At 40.8% G+C, this 22039-nt stretch overlaps 1 protein-coding gene across 1 annotated transcript in view; it reads left to right on the forward strand.

Annotated features, from left to right (window-relative positions):
- The window catches only part of itga11a (integrin, alpha 11a), a 75579-nt gene extending 58434 nt beyond the window's left edge, over positions 1-17145 (forward strand). Inside the window, exons 15-30 of the mRNA XM_028823182.2 lie at positions 1121-1251; positions 1378-1544; positions 1767-1909; positions 7400-7510; positions 7757-7842; positions 8237-8441; positions 8649-8747; positions 8896-8972; positions 9086-9175; positions 9303-9393; positions 9498-9611; positions 13719-13802; positions 14089-14199; positions 14722-14817; positions 15208-15321; positions 15593-17145. Coding sequence (XP_028679015.2) covers positions 1121-1251; positions 1378-1544; positions 1767-1909; positions 7400-7510; positions 7757-7842; positions 8237-8441; positions 8649-8747; positions 8896-8972; positions 9086-9175; positions 9303-9393; positions 9498-9611; positions 13719-13802; positions 14089-14199; positions 14722-14817; positions 15208-15321; positions 15593-15676 — 1803 coding nt within the window. The 3' untranslated portion in view covers positions 15677-17145. The remainder of the gene's footprint in view (positions 1-1120; positions 1252-1377; positions 1545-1766; positions 1910-7399; positions 7511-7756; positions 7843-8236; positions 8442-8648; positions 8748-8895; positions 8973-9085; positions 9176-9302; positions 9394-9497; positions 9612-13718; positions 13803-14088; positions 14200-14721; positions 14818-15207; positions 15322-15592) is intronic.
- The last annotated feature ends 4894 nt before the right edge of the window (positions 17146-22039 follow it).

The raw sequence follows: 22039 nt of genomic DNA on the forward strand, positions 1-22039 counted from the left end.
TGAGAGCAGATCTGTCACAGGGAGTTCCGTCCTTCCACCAAGTCCGGGTCCAAATGGACCTTTATAGCCCTGCTGCTGGAAGGTGCTTTTTTCCCTCAAGGGATGGCTTCTCACTTCTGCAGAGGAGGAGAAATAAGACAAGGCTGTAACAACAGCGTCCCCTCTCGCCTCAATGGGGTATTGCATGCCTGTGATGAGCCAGGAGGGTGTTCTCCTGGTGCACAAGCATGCAAAAAAAAAAAAAAATTTGTATTTTTGTTTTGTATTTTGTATTTTTGTATTTTTGTTTATTTGCTCATTTATTTATATGTACATGTATGTCATTTTTAGTCTTCTATTCTGAGGTCTATTGCTGTGAAGATGCATTATTCCATTTATCATATTGTACCATTTTTTCAATGTTTTGTACTGTGCCTATTTTCAATTGTATTCATAATCCCCTATAAAAGTTTGACTATGGCATTTCGTACATCAATTCAGAATTGTTCAAGAAGGAATTGCGATGCATCTGAGAACTGATTTTTATTTCCCCCACCCATATTAATTTTCTAGCAGTGGTACTCGGTGCTGCCCGGGGTCTGGCAACCGAATACATTTTGGAATAAAACACTGCCTACGGTCTTCCCCTGTGCAAATGGGACATCTGTGCGAAATTTGGAGATAAGTTCAACAGTGTGGGTTTGCTTACCAGACCTGTACACACAAACACACACACACGCACACACATTCAGCTTTAAACGTTAGACGTAGAAGAACCCAGCTGTGTTTTCTTTTATTAAGTTACTGTGTATGATCCTGTGTGTGCTGTGAAAGGCACCATATAGTGCTCTTTTCATAATAACATGATAGTCTCCATTTAATCTCAGTTTGGTCTCAATTCAGTTTAATCCAATTTGAGTCGTGGGGTGATGGCACTGGCATTGAGCACAAGCCAATGCTATATGGGGTGCCAGTGTACTGTGGGCTCTTCTTATCGTGTGTTCTTTTATGTTCTGTTCTTTTCTTATTTTCTTAACATGACCTATTAATTTCTGAAAGGATATGAAACAGTTAAATTATAATGGCAGCCAATGGCTCATTAGATTTGTGACCCTCCAAGTAACATGCATTCTTCTCCCAGAGGATAGGTGCTGCTGAGCTCTCACCCATGCTCATGTATTTTGGACGAAGTGTCCATGGGAAGCTGGACCTTAATGAAGATGGGTTGGTGGATCTGGCTGTGGGTTCCTTGGGTGCTGCAGTTATTCTTTGGTAAGCCTTCAGTGGATGCTTGGATGGAGGGATTAGGGAGAAGGGTTAGGCTGCTTACACACCGATCTTAAGCAGGAGGTTGACAGAATGTCAATATGAGTGTCTCTGATGTCTGTGTTTACTCAGGTCTCGCAGCATCGTCCACATACATACCAGCATCCGCTTTGAACCGTCCAAGGTGAACATGTTCAACAAAGACTGCAAGCGGAATGGCAAAGAAGCCACCTGCATGGCAGCAATAGTTTGTTTTAATGTGACAGCCAAGGCTCCACTCACCCAGGTGCAGGAAGTGGGTGAGTTTCACATCTCCATTTGTTGAGTTGCTGTCCCACTGTAAATAATGTAAGGTTTCTAATGCAAATGATGGGGCAGACATACCGTGACTTAACACCCTATGTTGAGGCAGTCTGACTCAGAATGCTAGAGGTATGCACACTCCTTGAAGTGAATGTGGAAAGGCCACAGTCTGCTTACTGGGAATGATTACTCTGTTCCTTCTCCATTTATGCCCACAGCTCTGAAATATAGTACCTCCATAGATGAGCGCAAATTCATGCCAAGAGCAATCCTCGATGACATTAATGATAAGCTTTTCTACCGGAACATCACTGTGCCGCCCAACATGGATACATGTGAGCACGTCTACTTCCATGTATTGGTGAGTAACAGACAAAATATTGTACATGCAGTGGTAACAATGGTATCTCACATGCACAAATACCACAGTATTCATGACAGCAAGCAGCTGATGTGACATACAGAGAGGGGGAGTGTGAATATAAGGCTGGTGAGAGAAGGAGAGAGACAGGCCCTCGGAGTTTAATTCTGAGAGTGTAAGAGAGACACAGGCAACAACTATGAGGGAGTTGAAGGATTTCAAGAAGATATACATTTTACTTCAATGAGAGTGAAAGGTCAAGTTTTAAGGAAGAGGTGCAAATTAAAGTGGAACACAACATTTCATGAGTAATTGCAGCTTAGAGACATTGAGACCTTGGACTTGAATGAGAAGTGCAGGCCATGGATCACGCAATGCAGAGTTGGAATAGGATATCTGGGGTGCATTTCCCAAAAACGCAATGCATGTACATAACATGCTGCATGAACAACTTGTTCTATTCTTTTTGTTTCCAAAAGTGCCTCGAAAACTGCCAATTTACTTCCATCTACAAAAAAGTATCACAACTTAGTGGGATAAAATCAACATAATACTGTACGAAGTAAACATAATATCATAATTTAATTAAAAAGTAAGACAAAAGTGTTAAAAATAACACAAAACCAGACACATATTGTTTTCAAGTGAGAAGCAAAAGAAAGGGCAGATACCTGCCTTAACCTGTGGCCTAAGGTGGTGAAGCAGCAGCCTCTCCATGGTCTTCATCACATGTGATGTCAGAGCAACAGGCCGAAAGTCATTCAGCTCACTAGGACGTGATACCTTTGGGATTGGGGTGATACAAGATGTTTTCCAAAGCCTCGGGACTTTCCCCTGTTCCAGGCTCAGGTTGAAGATGCGCTGTAGATGCTGCAGATGTTCTATCAGACAGTTGTGGCGAGCGCCCTCTTCTACGCAGTGGTGTGCTGGGGAGGCAGCATTAAGAGGAAAGACGCCTCACGTCTGGACAAACTGGTGAGGAAGGCAAGCTCTATTGTTGGCATGGAGCTGGACAGTTTAACATCTGTGGCAGAGCGAAGGGCGCTCAGCAGGCTCCTATCAATTATGGAGAATCCACTGCATCCACTTAATAGTATCATCTCCAGACAGAAGAGCAGCTTCAGCGACAGACTGCTGTCACCGTCCTGCTCCACTGACAGACTGAGGAGATCGTTTCTCCCCCAAACTATGCGACTCTTTAATTCCACCCAGAGGGGTAAACGTTAACATTCAACATTATACATAGTTATTGTCTGTTTTTCTGTTTTTCACCTGCATTGTTATCATTTTTTAATTTAATATTATTTATTGTATCAGTATGCTGCTGCTGAAGAATGTGAATTTCCCATTGGGATTAATAAAGTATCTATCTATCTATCTATCTATCTATCTATCTATCTATCTATCTATCTATCTATCTATCTATCTATCTATCTATCTATCTATCTATCTATCTATCTATCTATCTATCTATCTATCTATCTATCTATCTATCTATCTAATATAAATCCCCACTTTTCCAAAGGAGAACTTGTTCTTCTTTCAGATGATAGGAGCTGCTGTTGTTAATTAAGCCTTTTTGGCAGCAAGAAAAAAACAAAAGTGTGATACGACTGTGTGGAGAACAGGCCTGCAAATCACAACTCACCTTTATGATCTTTCAGACACACTTGGCACCACCTGAACAGCCTGATAGCAGTTTTTTATTTACCATAATGTTTAAGTTCTCCCACGGATAAGTCGGGGCTTGATTTTAACGTATAATTTCCGGTATTTTATAATGTCGGTCGTATAAGTCGAGTGTGGAAAACTCACGCTATTGGTCCAAGAGATTATGATATGCTAACACCCACCTGAGAGACTAACCACGGAGCACACGGCCTTTTTTTTCTATGTATTGTGCCTATGTGACCACACGGTAACACCCAAACTATTCCAAAGCAACGTTTGCACTGTTTTGTGTTTTTTGTATATCACACCCTCATACACCTTTATCGTAAGAGCATCCCTTATCTACGATGGAGCATTCGATCACAAGAAAATATGAAGCTTCTTTTAAATTAAAAGACATTGAAGTAGCGAAACAAATTGGTAACTGCACTGCTGCAACACAATTGGACATGTCTGAGAAACTGATGTGAGATTGGAGGAGGCAAGAAGATATAAAAAGAAAAAAAAATTAAGTGTATTTTTGAACGGGCATATAAATTGGGGTGTCATTTTGTGATCGATTTTTCGGGTTTCAAGACTCGATTTACAGTAATTTAGATAATCTGTTATATTTCCAGAATCCTTAAATGAAGAGGAGTACATACATTTCAGTATGTATTTAAAAATTCCCATATTCCCTCAGCCATGTGCACTGTTTATTTTTAAAATATACAGTACTAGGGGGCTCTGCCCCCTGCTCGCTTCGCTCGCCAACCCTGTGTTTGTTTAATTAGATATACATTTTTAAAAGCTTTTTTTTTCTTCTTTGGAATCGTTGTCTTAACTGTTGCGGGACCACAGAATCTCATAGCGTATGGTCCATAATTGTGTAAGTGCTGTATTCCGCCCTCCATCAATCGGACCTAAGAGTGACTTAAAACAAAAAAGGCTGCAACTTGGCTGGGATGCTACAATACTTTTGAATTTTCCTGCTTTCATATTCTGTACCTTTCTCTGCATGTTTATCGCACCATCGTTTGTTTGAGCCTTTATAATTCCAATGCTTTCATAATCTTTTATCTGCCTTTTTTCACTCCCAAAGGTCTCTTTTCTCCGCGCTGCTCTTTCTTCTTTGCTGAGAGCACAGGATCTGTGTGTGCTACTGCTGGCTGTGTTCTTATTTGATAAGAAGGGTGTGTCTTTCAAGAACCTCATGTTCCACGTCCCCACGAGACGGCCCTGGGACAATCTCTTGGCACCAAGTCTCATGTTTACAGTCCCCGCGAGACGCTCCGTGGCCAGTCTTTTTTGTCTCGCGTGTCTTTTAAATGTCTTCCGAGAACTTCTGAGAAGATCACGTATCATCACCCTGGAAATTTCCTTTCTTGGTTTTTTTTTATATATAGAGAGATATGTCATAACATGCAAACAAAGTCTCTTATTTAGAAATGGGTGAACAAAACAAAATAACTATGTAAAAGAGACAGTGATGATGATCTCTCTAACCTGCACACCATCCTGGTATATACTCCCTGCTATATGTTCAGGAATTTTGACATTTCCAACCTCCATCTCCCCTTACTCTTCTTCATAAGGGATTGTCACATCTGCTCTAACAGCATTTGTTGTGGAATAGCACACGCTATAATCTTAGCAGAGCACAGCCATGGTGAAAATCTGATGCCAACCAGCAATTTATGAAGCCAGCAAAAGTGTATTTTCCATACAGCATTGCCTATATGCCTATACTTTGTGTTCCATTGGGCCGTGGGTTTGCTGGTCAGCTGTGTTGTTCTGTTCTTTGGCTGCTGTCTGAGAGTTAGGTATACATGCGACAACAGGTATATACACAAAGGATGTCGACTATCACCACCACTAAATTGGCCAACTGGCCAGAGTGGACTCATCACTGTCACCTTCCAGACAGTGTTCAGAAGCCATTAAGAAGCCCAAAAGAATGTTAGATTATATAGCAGCGCCCTGATGTGTGGAGTACAAGTCCAACGAGGATCGGCTCAAGCTTTATAACACACTGGTGAGGCCTTATCTGGAGTACTGTGCGCCATTTTGGTCTCCAGGCTGAAAAAAGGACATAGAAGTGCTAGGAAAAAGTTCAGAGAAGAACGACTAGGCTGATTCCAAGGCCACGGGGGATGAATTATAAGGAAAGATTGAAAGAGGTGAGGCTTTTCAGGAGATTAAAATGTGACATAATTGAAGTGTTTAAAATTATGAAGGGAATTAATAAAGTTAATCAAGACTGTTCTTTTAAAATTAGTTCATCAAGAACATGGGGACACAGATGGAAACTTGTTAGGAGTAAATGTCACACAATCATTAGGAAGTTTTCTTTAAACAGAGAATTATGCACACATGGAATAAGCTAGTTTGGTAGACAGTAAGACTTTAGGGACCTTCAAAACTCCAAATTATGTTATTTTGGAAGAAATAAGTGGATAGGATTGGCAAGCTTTCATGGGCTCAATGGCTTGTGCTCATCTAGATTGTTCTCATTTTCTAACTTCATTGCCTTTTGACACACTATCAAGTCGGTTCAGATTAAAGCATTATGGGTATTCCCCAGCAACTTTGCTATAAATATCTGTAAAAAGCTCTTTATGATTGCAAAATCACATGTATGTTCAATGCAGACAACCATTAAGGTACATGTAACTAGGCCCCAAGATGCTGTAAGCATAATCGGGTAGTCATTGAATTAGTTTAAATAAAGTGGCAGTGTTGGGTTCGTGAGCTGGTAGTCAGAGTCACCAACACAAAATTCAGCTGCTGTTTTCCTGGGTAGGATTTCTTTATTGTATTATCTTTTCACAAACACAACAATCCCCTTTTCTTTATTCATTCTTCTCCCCATAACCAATTAAAACATAGAAAATGTCTCCGTCAAAGTATGGCAAGTATGAACACAGATTTTTAAAATATTTAAGGACCATTGACATATTGTTAACTTATAATTGAGTAATTATTAATAGTTTAAATTATTTCAGTTAAATTAACAATTTATCTGTAAAATATAAGCCTACTAATGCATTAATGTATTTTGTCTTGAAAATAACAATTAAGTACAAATGCTAGAATTCTAAATGTTCAGAGTAATGTCATGATGTGAATTTAATCTATTCTGTGTCTGTCACCAGAGGCAGTCAGTTTAAGAAACACTTAGCGATTAATAAGTGGATTAGGAAGCATGTCAGTTATGAAGGATTTAATATACTTATTTAGTTAAGATGGGTTTTAAGAATCAATTGTAAATTAATGATGCAGTTTACACTGTTTTTTGCATTGCAATGCTTCTGGAAAATGTCCCCCTAGCTGTCCAGTATTCCCTGTTGCTTGACAGTGACCTCCTAAACTTGAGATCTGTTCTGACACCTCATTCTTGACATTCTTTATAAACCTCTTGTCCCCCGGTGTAACAAATTAAATGTTAGTTTCCTTAATAACGATTCTGCCAGCTTAGTGTAAAAGGCTCACCTGTGTGACCACAAATCTATCTTGTTTTAATTTAGCCAACTAAATTCAATACTCAGCGAATCCAGATGCTCAGGTTAAATCTGATTATTACCATAAACTTAACATTGATGGCTCAACTAGAAGATGAAACATCTCTTCAAAGTCAATTTTAATTCAGAGAGAGTAAGACACAGGGTGGCTCAGAGCAGTGAGATTTCAGAAAAGCAAAACACAGGAGTCTGCATGAGTAAAACACTGAAATACAGACAGAGTGAGAGAGAAACTCGGAAGATGGTTGTGAGGTGAGAAGCAAGCACTCGTTTCTTTGAAAAGGCACCATATGTTCAACTTTGTTTCCTTGCCCTATAGGACACAACAGACTACCTGCGGCCGATTTTATTTACAGTGGAATTTGCAATGCTGTTTCCTGATGATGGACCAGCGCTGGATGATGACTGGCCCACAACACTGAAAGCGTTGGTATGCAATGCTTTAGGCTCCACGCCATTCTTTTTTTTAAATGATTCTGGTGCCATTAGAAAACAACACTGGTACTCTAAGTTATCAATACCTACAATCAGGACCACATGGCAGTTGTGTTGGTCCATTTCTATTGAAATGTATGAGTCCAGTCAGGGTAACAAAAATTAGGCTGTTATTCATTGGCCAGTGGTCAGTCGCCTTTGGCATTTCTCTTCTCATACTGGCTCCTCTTTGCCTCCTCAGCTTCCGTTCTGGAATGGGTGTGATGGAGAGGAGCACTGCATCCCTGACCTGGTCCTGCAGAGCAGAACGGATATCCTGGATGGCAGGTGAGTGTCCATGTTCTGTGTTTGCTCTGGCCAATGGAAGGGTTCTTCTGAAGGTCATGTGGTCAGTATACTATCTTCAGCAAGGAAGGCCTATAGATGACATAGGTTCATCCATAGAATGGCCTGTCCAGCGTGTCCCTGCCTCAGAGCTTCACGAACAGCTGATCTACCAGAGGACAGCCAATGTTAGGAATATCCCTATACATCACCTGGGCTCGAAAATACTGCATTGTTTATGAATAAGCACCAGCTCCTCACATCCACTAACTGGACAAGCAAGTTAGAAATTGGATAGATGTACAGATGAATATTATACAACCCTGGCTATCCATGTCCTTTTTAGGATAATTTTAATCCTAATGTGATATCTACCCCATATTTATTTTCCTTAAAGGACATACTGCCATTCTGTCTTCCAAAACTGGGGAAACCCCTGCAGTCGTCAAGCTGTGTCACCTGAGTCAGATCATGTAATTGAGAGCCCTAAACGAAAGATAGCGGTGGATAGCGTACTGGAGAACAGAGGAGAGAATGCGTACAACACCCAGCTGGACATCTCCTTCTCCAGAAACCTGCTCTTCACAGGCCTAACAATTAAGGTATCCCTCATGTAGCCACAATGGTCAGCACAGTTGTCTACATAGAGGACAGACTAAAAGGAGCTGCAGATCACTGCAATCCAAGAGTCTCTGAAGTTCCTCATGTTCGGCTGTGCTGGTTCACCCTGCTGATTTTTCAATGCACTGAGAGTTTTTAGTGACTGGGGTTAAGAGGAGTGTTCTCTATAACATTTCCTTCTATTTCAGGGATACACAGATATCAAGATTGAATGCGTATCTAACATGAATGTGAGCCTGAGTTTGATCTGCAATGTCAGCCAACCCTTTCTGAGGTCCCAAGCACAGGTGAGAGTCAGTTAGTGTATGTTACATGAACTGTGGGCATGCTAATGGTACCCACCCCTGTCCTGAAGCAGGGCTGTGTAATGGAGTGAGGTTGAGCTGTGACGTTGATATCCAACAAGAGCTCAGTGTGATGACTGTTTCTTTGCAGGTTGCGTTCCGACTGGAATTTGAGTTTAGCAGAACCATCTTTCTGGACCATGTGTACATCAATATCTCAGCCAGCAGGTGACTGTTCATTGTTTTCCACATGGGACCCTTCTCACTGTCAATTTAAGCTTGAGTTCTGCAGACTCACAAGTAGTGTGGGGAACCTAAAACTCTTATCTTGTTTTCTTTAGTGATGGTGAAGAAGATGTGTTGACCATGGATGACAATTCTAACATTATCCTTTACCAACTTAAGTATGAGACAGATCTCCTGTTCACAAGGTACTGTGATGGGGCATTAAGAAACACAAAATACTCTCAACTTTTCTGATACTCTCCAGTATAGATTCCTTACACCCCACTGACTGACATAGTATCCCAGTATCATCACTTCTTATTTTCCACGCAGGGAGTCAAGCCTTACCCACTATGAGATTAAAATTAACCACACAGTGGAGAAGTACGACAGTATCGGCCCCTCTTTCAACTACACTTTCCAGGTACAGTGAAAGGATGTAGGACAGCAGTGGCAACTGATGATAGACCCCTATAAATATTTGACTTTTCACGTTTGCTTAGAGGGTGTTCAAATTTTCCTTCATAGATCCAGAATCTGGCATTTTTCCCTGTGGACAATATGCAGCTGAGCATTGAGATTCCAGAAGTAACAAAAAGTGGCAACCAGTTACTTCTCCTGGAGGGACACTCCATTGGGCAGGTAGGTGAGATTAGGTTTCATTGGCCAAAACTGGTCCAAACATTCTGTGATGCTGCACCCACCAGATGAGTGGCTAAGGAAGGAAAAAGGTGGCCTGAAATTACAGAGAAGTATAAAATCATTGTTTCTTTCATTAAGACTGAGGCCACTTGTTCCTTCGGTCAGGGATTTCAGGGGGACTGCTGTTTCAAAATGAATGAATGGAGCATGAGAATCCAGAGATTAGGGCGGTTAGTGGACAAGTGGGCTCAGCACCCCCACACAGCCGGCAGATTTCTATGTTATGTTTGTGCCTGCTGCATACTGTTCTGTTTCTTTTTGCCTGTCTAGAATTTTGAAAAGCTAGCGGCTGCCCTTACGATTAGAAATTGTTCACACATAGCCCACAGCCCTTTAGGAGTTCCCACCGAGGTATCTGCACGACAAGCTGAGGTTTACAGCACATCTCTGCTTACACTGTCACACTTTCTTATGCTGTTTAAACAAACAGAACCGCATCGTGTCCATTCATTCACAATACTTTCCAGTTGTGGCCCAGTCCCCAGGTGCTGTGACACATACTCAAATACAAATTCTTATCTTAAGTAATGCTGACCAGAACCATGTGTATGGAGGATACAAAGAATGATTTGCACACCAACAAACTGCAACACCTCCCCATATCCACTCCCACAATAATTAACTCATAAGAAAATATAATTTGTTGAATATGATTAAGCCAATTCAGACATTGCTGGGAGAGAGAGATGATTCTGGCAGCATTAGATAGAAAGGAGAAATCAAAATTAGACAGGACACCAGTCATCACATGACACACTCACTAATCAGCCGTATTAGGATCATCAGTTATGTTATATACAAACCTGTGCGGACACAGGGAGAACATGCAGGCCCACACAGTTTTTCTTTGACCTGGATTGAGCCGAGCTGAAGTAGTCCCTAGGTTAGCTACTGAGAAAAGTAAGGGTCTGCTCTGATGAAAAGGAACTTTTATAGTCAAATTATAGCATTGAAAACTACAAGGGGGCTCACAAACCTTGAAAGAAGCACTGTACCTTTAAAGTATTCATCTGGGCTCAGTTACCAACTGCTGCACATTTGGCACATATTCATGAACTGCTGGTGGGGTTCATTCCAGCACACTTTTGCATGCAAGTCTGCCAAAACATAAATAAAATTAAAATTGCTTGGTATCTTCAACCTGTCATCAGCTATAATACAGCAAATCCCATAAACTGGAATTCACACACAAGTGAATATCATCGCCTGTTGATCAGCTCAACATGAGTTAAGTTGCAATAGTTCAAGCTGAATGACTTTACCAATTCTTTTACTTATGCATCTGTATTGTGCAAGATTCTATTTATTAGTAATTATTTTTGTAATGTATGTATCTACAGTGCCTATAAAAAGTTTTCACCACCTTAGACATTTTCACAATTTGGTATTTGGTGCATTGTATTAATCTCCAAGGGGAAATTGTCTTTTCACATGACCTTTGGGGGTCAGAGAGCAGGCTCAGCCATTGTACAGCACCCCTGGAACAATTGTCAGGTTAAGGGCTTTGCTCAAGTGACCAACGGAGTAGGACCCCTTTTATTTTATTGTTATCACAATGGATTTACCGTATATACTTGCATTTAAGTTCTCCCACTGATAAGTCGGAACTTGATTTTACTGTATAATTTCCGGTATTTTATAATGTTTGTTGTATAAGTCGAATGTGGAAAACTCACGCTATTGGTACAGTGGATTATGATGTGCTAATGCCCACCTGAGAGAGTAACCACAGAGCACACTGCCTTTTTTTTCTATGTATTGTGCCTACGTGACCACACAGTAATACCCGAACCATTCCAAAGCGACTATGCACTGTTTTGTGTTTTTTGTATCTCACACACCTTAATCTTAACAGCATCCCTTATCTACGATGGAGCGTTCGATTATAAGAAAATATGAAGCTGGTTTTAAATTAAAAGTCATTGAAGTGGCGAAAGAAATTAGTAACTGCGCTGCTGCAACAAAATTCCATGTGTCTGAGAAACTGATGTGAGATTAGAGGAGGCAAGAAGATGTAACAAAAAAAAAATTAAGTGTCGTATTTTTGAACGGGCATATAAGTCAGGTTCTGATTTTATGATCGATTTTTCGGGTTTCAAGACCTGACTTATACGTGAGTATATAGGGTAATTTAGCTTTTATGACACTGATCAACAGAAAAAGACTCCTTAATGTCAAAGTGAATCTCTGCAAAGTGGTCTAAATTAATTACAAAGAAACACAAAATAATTGATTGTGTAAATATTCACTGCCTTTAATATCCATCCATCCATTTTCCAACCCGCTGAACCCGAACACAGGGTCACGGGGGTCTGCTGGAGCCAATCCCAGCCAACACAGGGCAGGAACCAATCCCGGGCAGGGTGCCAACCCACCGCAGTGCCTTTAATATGACCCGCCTAAATCATCACTAGTGCAGCCAACTGGTTTTAGAAGTCGCAGAATTAGTTCACTGGAGATCACCTGATCTTGAAGGTCCATCTTGTGGTGAGTCAGCAAACGAACACTCAGAGCAACTCTGCAAAAGGTAATTGAAAAGCACAAGTCAGGAGATGAAGACAAGAAAATATCCAAGTTACTGAATATCCCTTGGAATCCAGCTAAATCAATTATAAAAGAGTATGGCACAGTTGGAAATCTGCCTAGAGCAGGCCGTCCACAAAAACCGAGTGATCTTACAAGGAGAGATGACTAATAAAGGAGACCACAAGTCCACCAATGAGAACTCTGAAAGGAGTGAAAAGCTACAGTGGCGGAAATTGAGAGACAGTACAGACAACAATAGTTACCTGTATGCCTCACCAGTTGCAGCTTTGTGGGATTGCATGGCAAAGAGAAAGCCACTGTTAAAAAATGCTCATGATATCTCAACAGAAGGCATATGGGAGACTGTGAAGTCAGCTGGAAGGTTCTGTGACCTAATGAGAGCAAAATGTAGCTTTTTGGCCGTCAGACTAAACACCATGTGCACATTATCACAACCACACCATCCCCACAATGAAGCATGCTGCAGGGATGCATTTCTGCAGCAGACCCCGGAAGATGTGTGAGGGGAAAATGGATGCAGCAAAATGTGGGAAAATCCTGGGGTAAAACCTGATGCAGTCTGCAAGAAACCTGTGCCTTGGAAGGAGATTTGTTTTGCAGTAAGTGAACAACTCTAGTAGGCATAAAGCCAAAATAACACAGACTAGATCTCAAACCAATTTATTATAAAAGGCTGATCACTTGCGATCTCCATGCAACCTGACAGAGTCTGAGCAGTTTAGGAAAGAAGAACAGGGAATAACAGCAGACTGGAGATGTGCAAAGCTGAGAGAGACCAGTGCACAGACTTGAGCCTGTCATAGCTGCCAGAAGTGCACCTACTAAACACTGACTTAAAGCAGTGAATACTTACATGATGAATGATTTTGTGTTTTATATACTGCACTGTATATAATTAATTTAGACCAATTTGCAGAGATCTGCTTTCACCTTGATATTAAAGAGTCTTTTTTTTGTTGTCAAAAAAGCCAACTTCAATCCACATTCTGTATAAGGATAAGGTGAGAAAACTTCCAAGTGGGTGATTTCTTGTTATAGGCACTGTATATACTGAATATATAATACAATACTATAGAAATGACAGAGAAAACCAAACATGGTCATAAAATATTAATATAGTTGTAAATTATAATATTGATAGATGAATAAAACACACATACCAAAAATGAGATGCAAGTTTGACAACAAGCAGCCAGAAGACTGCCTGCTACCTTTTGACATTAAAGAGTCTTTTTATTTTGTGTCAAAAATGCCAGATTAAATCAATTCAATGTTTTATAACAATAACATCTGAAAACCTCCAAGGGGGTAAATACTTTATATAGGCACTGTAAATATTATTTTATTTCTAAGTGTAATGTTTTCTTTTAACTTCTCATGCAGCAGCTTGAACTGCATGTTTCTAAAGGTGCTGTATAATGAAATGTCGTTCAGCTCATGCTGTGAGGGTGTGGTGGTTCGGGTCGCCTTGTTCTGACGCTTCTGCTTTGATCTTTCCAGACAGAAGGTGGACTTTGCACAGCCCCTACCAGTGTGAAGAACAACCGTATTCTGTCAGAGGACCTGTCCCACTACACACAACTGGTAATTCTTGGTGTCCTCAAACTGAGGTGGGGCAACCAGTAAGAGAGACGGGGTCACAGGACCAACGAAGTGCAGTTAAAGTTTATTGTTTGGACTTTGTTTCTGCGGTCAATGAACTGCATACATTAAGCAGATGTTGTTAGCATAAAGGGCTCCTGCCACGTTATGAGCACCACTAGCGGCAGTTTCTTGTACTTTCCCAAAGCTACAGTGAGGAATCGTTTTTACCTGGTTTAATATATTCAACACTTTGCTGACATACTGTCTTTTCTTCTTCTGCTACCAGAATTACAGCAACTCCGGCACAACCACGGTGAAATGTTCACTGAGCCTTCATCCCAATGAGGAATTAACCGTTCTCGTACGAGGAATCTTAAGGATAGATACTCTGAAATCGGTGAGTATGAGAGGACAGACGTGCACATCCACACACGCACACTAGATCTGGAAAGTGCAACCCCGCGCGAGGCATTACTGGGTAGCCTTCGCGGTGCCACACTCAGACATGCCCCCGTGAGTTACTGTGATTCAAACATAAAGTAGAAATACAGTATTACCAAACCCACTTAATTAAAAATTGAGGGTCTTGAAGAAGAGTCTATCCCAGCAGCACAGGGTGCAAGGTAGGGAAACGACAGTGGACAGGTTTAGAATCATCAGTTACACTAACCTCCACATCTTTGGGGAAATGTGGGAAGATGTCTGAGTGCCTGGAGTGACAGCCGTGCAGACGTGTGGAGAACATGCGGACTCACAGAGACATCAGCCGGGTGTGGCATATCATCAAGCTCTGTAAAGGTTGCAGAGCTAACCGCTGCACCATCATGCTGTTAAACGTGTTCTTCTAGTGTTCAAATGGCTGCTTTAGCAGGCTATCTGGCACTTTTCTTGCAAACCCACTCTTGTTTGTTGTCAACAGGTCAGATTCAAATCACTGGCACTTGTCACAACAGCAAGGCTCATGCTGGATGGATCCAGTCCTTTCTTCCTTAGAGATGAGCGTCTCACACGCAATGTAAGTGCCTCCTCTAATTTACACAGGCGAAGTTTACAAGGACTGAGAGAGGCAGTGTGCTGCCACCTGCTGGTCACTAGACGATGGTGGCTTTCTTAGCTGCCTTTCGCCGTGCATTGCTGCGCCTTCAGCTCCTGAGCTGCCACTGTGGGCTGGCTGCACAGCAACTTGCAAGGAGGCTCTTTGGGGAGCCCACCAAATAAGATCAGTGCCAGGCAGGTCATGAAAAGGAGTGCCGGCCACTTTTGAGATTTGAAACCATGAATACCCTGTTGGTGACCACCAATTCTAATGCAGCCTCTCCAAAGTTCTGCTCTTCCCGGAATTCAAAAGTGCAGTTGCAGTTCTTAGATGCCCAATCTCACTGACCACTCTTGTTTTTTTTTCCAGGTCATTCTCCTAATCACAAAAGAGGAAGACTATAGAATTCCCTTCTGGATCATACTGGGAAGTACACTGGGTGGTCTGCTACTGCTGGCTCTGCTGATTCTTGCTTTGTGGAAGGTCTGGATCTGCTGAACCTTCTTGGAAGATTTTGGGGTAGTGGACAGGCACCAGGGAAGGGCTGAAGGGATGTAAATTGTTTTTATTTTCTTCTTGGCCATTGACAAAAGAACAGCAGTATAAGTACATGGAACATATCGGGGGAGAGCATGCTGGGCACTTCACTCTAGTTGACCCAGGTGGAGGGAACTAAAGTCAATACATTTGGGGGTCTGTTAATACCATCATGGCTGCTAGGTTAGATTTCTAATCACTGTGTTCTTTTTTGCAGCTTGGCTTTTTCCAAAGTACTCGTCACAAGAAAAAAGAAGAGGAGGAAGCAGAGCCAAATGGGAAAGTAGTGGAGGAAAGCTAACGGCCACCCTTTGGTCACTGACACCATGCCTGTGAAGGAGAGCTGGTGCGGGACTGTTTACAATATTTATTTTGCAGCCATGACCATGGCAGAACAGATGTCATCTCAAGAACAGGTGACTCCTGGCACTTTTGTGCAGTTCTGCTGCCACCTGGAGGACAAGTATCACAACTGCAGGAGTCCAACGGACATCTTTACTGCCCTCTGTTCCCTTTATTTTTAATCAAAGTATCAGGACTTTTGCAACTTGAAAGTTGAGGATGAAGAACTGCAAAGTGGCTGATTTTTTCCAGATAATTACCTGACTAGTAATGGAGAGTGATGAAGCATTAAAACTCAGAGAGCAAGGAGGTCGAATGTCTTGAAACTGGGCAGTGTGGCTGTGCAGCCGCCCACAGATGATGGCTCAATGTTTGAACTAGATCACTGTATAAATGAAAGTTTACAATTAACCAGTGTGCACAGGAAAACAGTACTGGTCACTACGTGGTCAGTAGCAGAATGCAGCGTTGGAAATAAACTAATGTGCACTAAATAATTGCGTGCTTTGTTACCTGATGCAGCAACACCAAACCGAGTATGTGCACTTCTGAGACACGGGGCTGTATAGCGGCCAAGCAAAGAACACACTCTGTGTCAGTAAGTAACACAACAGACACTTTGAAACATGGGAGGGGTTTGTGGCGCTGTTGTGATTGGAGAACATTCCTGTCAGCCAATCATTGTCTTTGCACAGATTTGTCGACCTCAGATCCTTGAGGGCCACAGTGGCTGCAGGTCTTCATTCCAGCCACATTCTTCATTAGTAAAGAGTTACTGCTGCTAATTTAACAGAATTCATGTGCCATAATCACGACTGCCTGTTTTATTAGAAATTGATCTTCTTCTTGTAAATAGATACAAAGTAAGCCGTCAGGTTTCCGGCTAACTCAGGGTTCTTAAATAGTATTTGACGATCACCATTTTCATTCCAATGATTTCCTATTTAGCTCTTAAAGAAACTCATTATTTAATTCAATGGCTTGTCATTGTTCTCCTTATGCCACTCCAGAATTTTCCAAAACTGTGCCCATATTTATCAAGCATCTCAGATTAGGAAAACAATCTTAACTGGGTCAAAAATCTCCGGGTCATGCAAATTAGGCCCTACTGTTAGAAGCAGAAGTAAAAGCGTTTTATCAGTTTTTTAATTTAGGAAACTACCTTTGACTTCACCTGGATTTAGGGGGGGGGGTTGTGAGCTCTGCAATAGCAATGATTTGGATATGTTACAACCAAGCATTTTTTAAAATATTGCACCAAACTTTGAATGCCTTTACAATATGTGAGGTTTATAAGATTCATCTGCCACTGCATGTGAGGTAACATTAAAGTAAGCTGCATTCATGTACATTGGTACGCCCATAAAGATCACTGCCACAAGTGTGGATGAGCATACGTATGTGAATCACAAGCAATATCACACTTAGCCAAAATGTTACCTTGTAGGAAAGTGAGACGGGATGGGTGATTGACAGCAAAGTGGCACACAGGCACACCGAGCTCTGCATTTCATGAAGCCCTGGCGCATTCACAACGTACCCTACAAACTCAGGATGGTTAAAGAAGGCAGGCAGACACTCCCGGGGCACTGGATAAATAGAGCCTAATAGAAGGTAAGAGGGGATCATGGAGGAAGGCGCGACACACAACTCTGAAGACGATTGGGGACACTGGGAGAGTGACCGCTATTCCATTGTTACTTTACAAATCACTTCCCGTGGCCCTAACAGCAGGAGGCGTTTCGTCTAAAAGTGTGGCTGTGGATCATGTATTATTAAATAAATGTTGTATTTATCGGGCTTAAGTGTCATTTAGAGTGCGTGCCTCTGTCTTTTAATCTCTGTGTTTGTTACAATACCATTCACTTGCCATATTACCAGCCAATAGGTAATAGAATTTAAAAATAACCTTCAGCAGCTTTCCTTGGGGTCTGAATCTCTCTTGACCGGTGCCTCCACTCTTGTGCATGTTCCTGTCATTTCCGGGTGCCTTTCTTGTCCCTGGTCCACTTGTATACTTCCCAACTTTGAAGGCTACTCTCAGCATGCCTCCTATGCCTTTACTACTTCTTATGTTTCTCACACTTGCACTTCCTCTTTTGAGTGCATCACCGAAGCTAGACTGACCAATCAGATTGCTTGTAGGGACGGACATATACACACACACACACACCTTTTGTATTTTATTATACACCAGTAACGGAGGACTACACGGTAACGTGCAGGAAATACACTTGATTTATAGTTTTCATTCTTTCTCTGTACGTTTACCATTCACTTGCTCAGAGGTTGATGCGCTTGCTGCTTCCTGAGCAGCTCGTCTTTTCTCCACCCTAGCAGCCCGCTTCTTCTCTTCTTTCGTCGGCATCTTTTTGCGTTAAAGCTGTTTAAGTCAGTTTTTGTGTTGCAATTACTTAGTACGTTTTCCTTAATTTTTCACTTAAGTGTTCAATCTGCCTCAAGAATGATTTAAGATATGAAGAGATAGGGGAAGAGACGGCAAAGGTGGTAGGGAATGAGAACCGCGCCTGTACACATGCACCGCATGGCCGCCCTGCTGGCTGACAGTTGATACTACAATACAATAAAACAAAATAAAAATAAAGTAAAAAATCATCACCCGAAAGCATACAGTAGAGGTCACGTAATATATGTGTACCAAATTTTAGGTCAAATGGTTTGCAAGCTACAGCTGATTTAAAATCCTGGACAGACAAGGTAGCGTATTATATAAGAAGATAAGATTATGCTGCGAAATGGAAACAATTACATGCAGTTAGCACAGCATCCTACCTTATTATTTTTTCCTTCTTCACCTCTGATTACTATCTTTGTGGTGAAGCACTAGTATGAGAAAACTACAAGGGGTGCCATAAAACCATGGCATTATTCATTCTTTAACGTGTCGTCCTACTCCTCGCTCAGAGCGGGTGTAGGATGCTTTATAATTCCTTCTCATGTCCTACACTGAGACAAATCCGTATCCTGTTAAGACATTTAGTGCATTTCCTAGTAATATATTCTGAGACACTTGATAAACATGAGCACTAATTTCCATTTTTTCTGACACCACCATTCAAATATATCGTCGACTAGAGCAGATCAGTATTTCTCTGACCCTTTTTTTTTCTTTTCAGATATCTTATTGAGACAAATAGTTTATGAAAGACATTGCTGCAAATGAATTTGAGATTAGCCCAGTCATCTTTAGGCTCATATTGCAACTCATTGTTTGGCTGATTGTTAAAGAATTGAAAACATTAAAATCAAGACAATACAGTATATTCCATTACCATTAGTAATTGGTTAAAGGTGGAGAAAGTGGCTAGAATAAAAACTTGCGGCGTCTACAGCCCTCCAGACCCGAGGTTGACACCCTTGCTTTACACAAACCACCCAAAGGGCTTCACTTGGCCTGTGGTGTCGTAACAATCCGTGTCTCACTCACACTAATTCGTATTTCAGTCGAGCAAGTGCATTGTGATTGATATGCTGGTTAAATATGAAGCATTATCAGAGATTCTCCAAACCCTGGACTTGAAATGCTGCTCTAAAGCTCCTGCACAGGAGGTATAAGGGTGGCCTGCCCCTCTCACTGTCATGAGACCCCAGAGTGCATACCTGAGATACCTCCTAACTTCAATCCTCAAAATTGCTGTAACTAGACTAACAAAGTTCAGCAAAATCACCAACTTCTGAAGACCTCTGTTAAAATTATATTTATTTAAAAAAATCTGGTATGTTGTTTTATTGATTTACATCGGAAAAAAAATACTAAACAAAAAAAATGCCTGTTGCACACTCGTACATAGTTTAACAATAGGGATGTAAATGACAGCCGTTTATTACTGTGTAAAATATACAGTGAGTAACAATTAACCACCAGATTCCTCTTAAAGAGTCTGTTTTGCCTTGGGTTTTCACAATGAGGAGGTTTGATTTTTTTTTAGCTACGACTGTGGAATTCTAGCGCCATTTGTAAATGCAATCACTGCTTCATCATCTTTAGTTTCTATTCAACCAATTCCTGCAGGAATGAAGCATAATGTGGAGAGTCGTCATCATCCTGTCCCACCACACAGAAACACTGGCACAAATCTGGCAGAGATGAACAGACAACCTTTAGCTTTGCTCGTCATCTTCTTTTACATTATTTAATTTAGAGATGTGTACCAACTTACAGGATAAATTTGGCATTTCTAAAGTCAAAGTTATTATTTCACAATTGCAGTTTTTAATAATTTGCCACATAAAATTGTGTTCTAAAGTGGAGCGTTTTTTGTTAACCTTAAAAATACTTTGTCTATTCTTGCAGCTTACAATGGGGCTTTAGGGTACAGGGGTGCATAGGTGAATAAAAAAGCCTTAAAACTTGATGAATATGTCAACTTTGAAGCAGCAAAGGTTTTTATTTAAGAAAACATGCCTTCTGTGTTTAAGAGGGATCCTTATGCTCAGGAAAGGAAACTAGAAATAATTGTTTTATCACAGATTCATGGAACTAGTTCTCTTGAGGTAGGTATATATTTCCTGTTCGTTCGTCTGCTCACAGCCATCAGCAATTTAGACATAAATAAGGAAATTAGCTAGCATAAAATCAAACACGTGTCTGATGCAGTTTAGAAACTTTTGTCATTTGAGTGCATAGTTCAAAAATTCACATATCCAGGCTGTAAACAAAAACTTAAAAAACAAAGCATTTAAAGTTTCCATTGATTTCCTTCTGGTCATGATACCTTAAAATTACAGCTAATAGTGCTTAGGTTGGATGTGAACACTTGAATGGAAGACCTACTGAAAGCAGACCCGTTTACAGTGTTGATTTCTCCATGGACAACTACTTGCAGCCAAAGAAGAAAATGCATTCCAGATTGACTTATTGAAGCCAAACATATTTCAGGCGAGTCATTTCACTGCAGCTGCAAGTTAGGCGTAGAATATTAACAAAGGAAATGTTATTAATTAACAAACCAAATACTGTATACTGTAGATGAGAAGCTTTTACATAGGGTGGGAAGGTACAACAATCGTTAGTGGTGCTGCTGCTTCATGGATCTATTGTACTGTCATGAGTTTGAATTTAATGCCCGTCGTTGCCTGTGTGAGGTCTGCATGTTCTCCCAGACTTAGCACAGTGTTCTAATGCAAACACAGATCATATAAAATGGGGATTCAAGGTGAGTATGAATGGGATTGTGCAGTGGTGCGTGTGTGTCAGGTGCTCCTGTTTCTTGTCTTTCACACAATGCTGCAGAGGGAAGAGAAAAATTGGCAAGATGAGGTGCAGAGCCAGTTTTCTTTAAAAACAATGAATCTCATAAACAGTTTGTTTACTTTGATTATATCTGTCTAAAGTGACACAGATACACTGATTTATAATACTTATGCCATCTCAAAATAATATCTTAACATTCTTAGCTTGAAAAATGGATGTATTTGTTAAAATTAAGCCTTTAGTCACGTTTGAAATCTGAACAGCCCCATTGTAAACTGCAAGAACAGATGAAGTACTTTTAAAATTTAAAAAATAAACTTTACTTTAGAACACAATTTCAAGTGGCAGATTAATAGATACAGTACCACGTTTGTGAAGAAATTACCTGAATACCAAATGTCTCTTTTAGCAAACAAGTCTAAACTGACCTTATGTACATGAACATGAGAGTTTGTGCAAAATGAAGGAAAGTCTTCCTATCCAGTGTTTATTCCTGCTTTGAACCCAATACTGCCAGGACAGGCTTAATAAGTATAAAAAATGAATAGCTGGACAAAACTGTTAAAGCTTCAGATTAAATATATGATTTGCTTTATAATTGGTGCTTCACTCAAACTAAAAGAATTCATAAAATGAACCAACTTGAATACTTTTGTTGTTCCAGTATTGTGAAAAGTCCAAGTGGAGCTTTGCCTCTTCGGCTGCACATGGACAATCCAAACTCTTGCTACTTTAGTTTAATCAATGAGTAGACAACTATTAGCATCCAAGATGTGGATAGCTTGGCAATATTTTTTAAATGTGTATAAGAAGGTCCACTGTTTCAGCACAGATGGTCCATATTTTAATACGCAACCAGACCTAAAAGAAAAAGCACCATTTCTTCAGCATGCTTTGGACAGGTCTCCTCACTTGTGTCCACATCATCAGACAAATTTAATTTTCATATATTAATTCTCTTCCCAGGGTTTTCCAGCGGTGGCCATAGTCCAACCCTGCACCTTAACTTATTAGATCATCTATTAAACCCACACAGGTCAGTGTAATGACATTTGATGGTCCATTAATCATAATGTTAAAAAAAAAAAAAAGAACACAAAAAGGTGA

The sequence above is a fragment of the Erpetoichthys calabaricus genome, chromosome 17, assembly GCF_900747795.2.
Source record: "Erpetoichthys calabaricus chromosome 17, fErpCal1.3, whole genome shotgun sequence".
Taxonomy (NCBI): domain Eukaryota; kingdom Metazoa; phylum Chordata; class Cladistia; order Polypteriformes; family Polypteridae; genus Erpetoichthys; species Erpetoichthys calabaricus.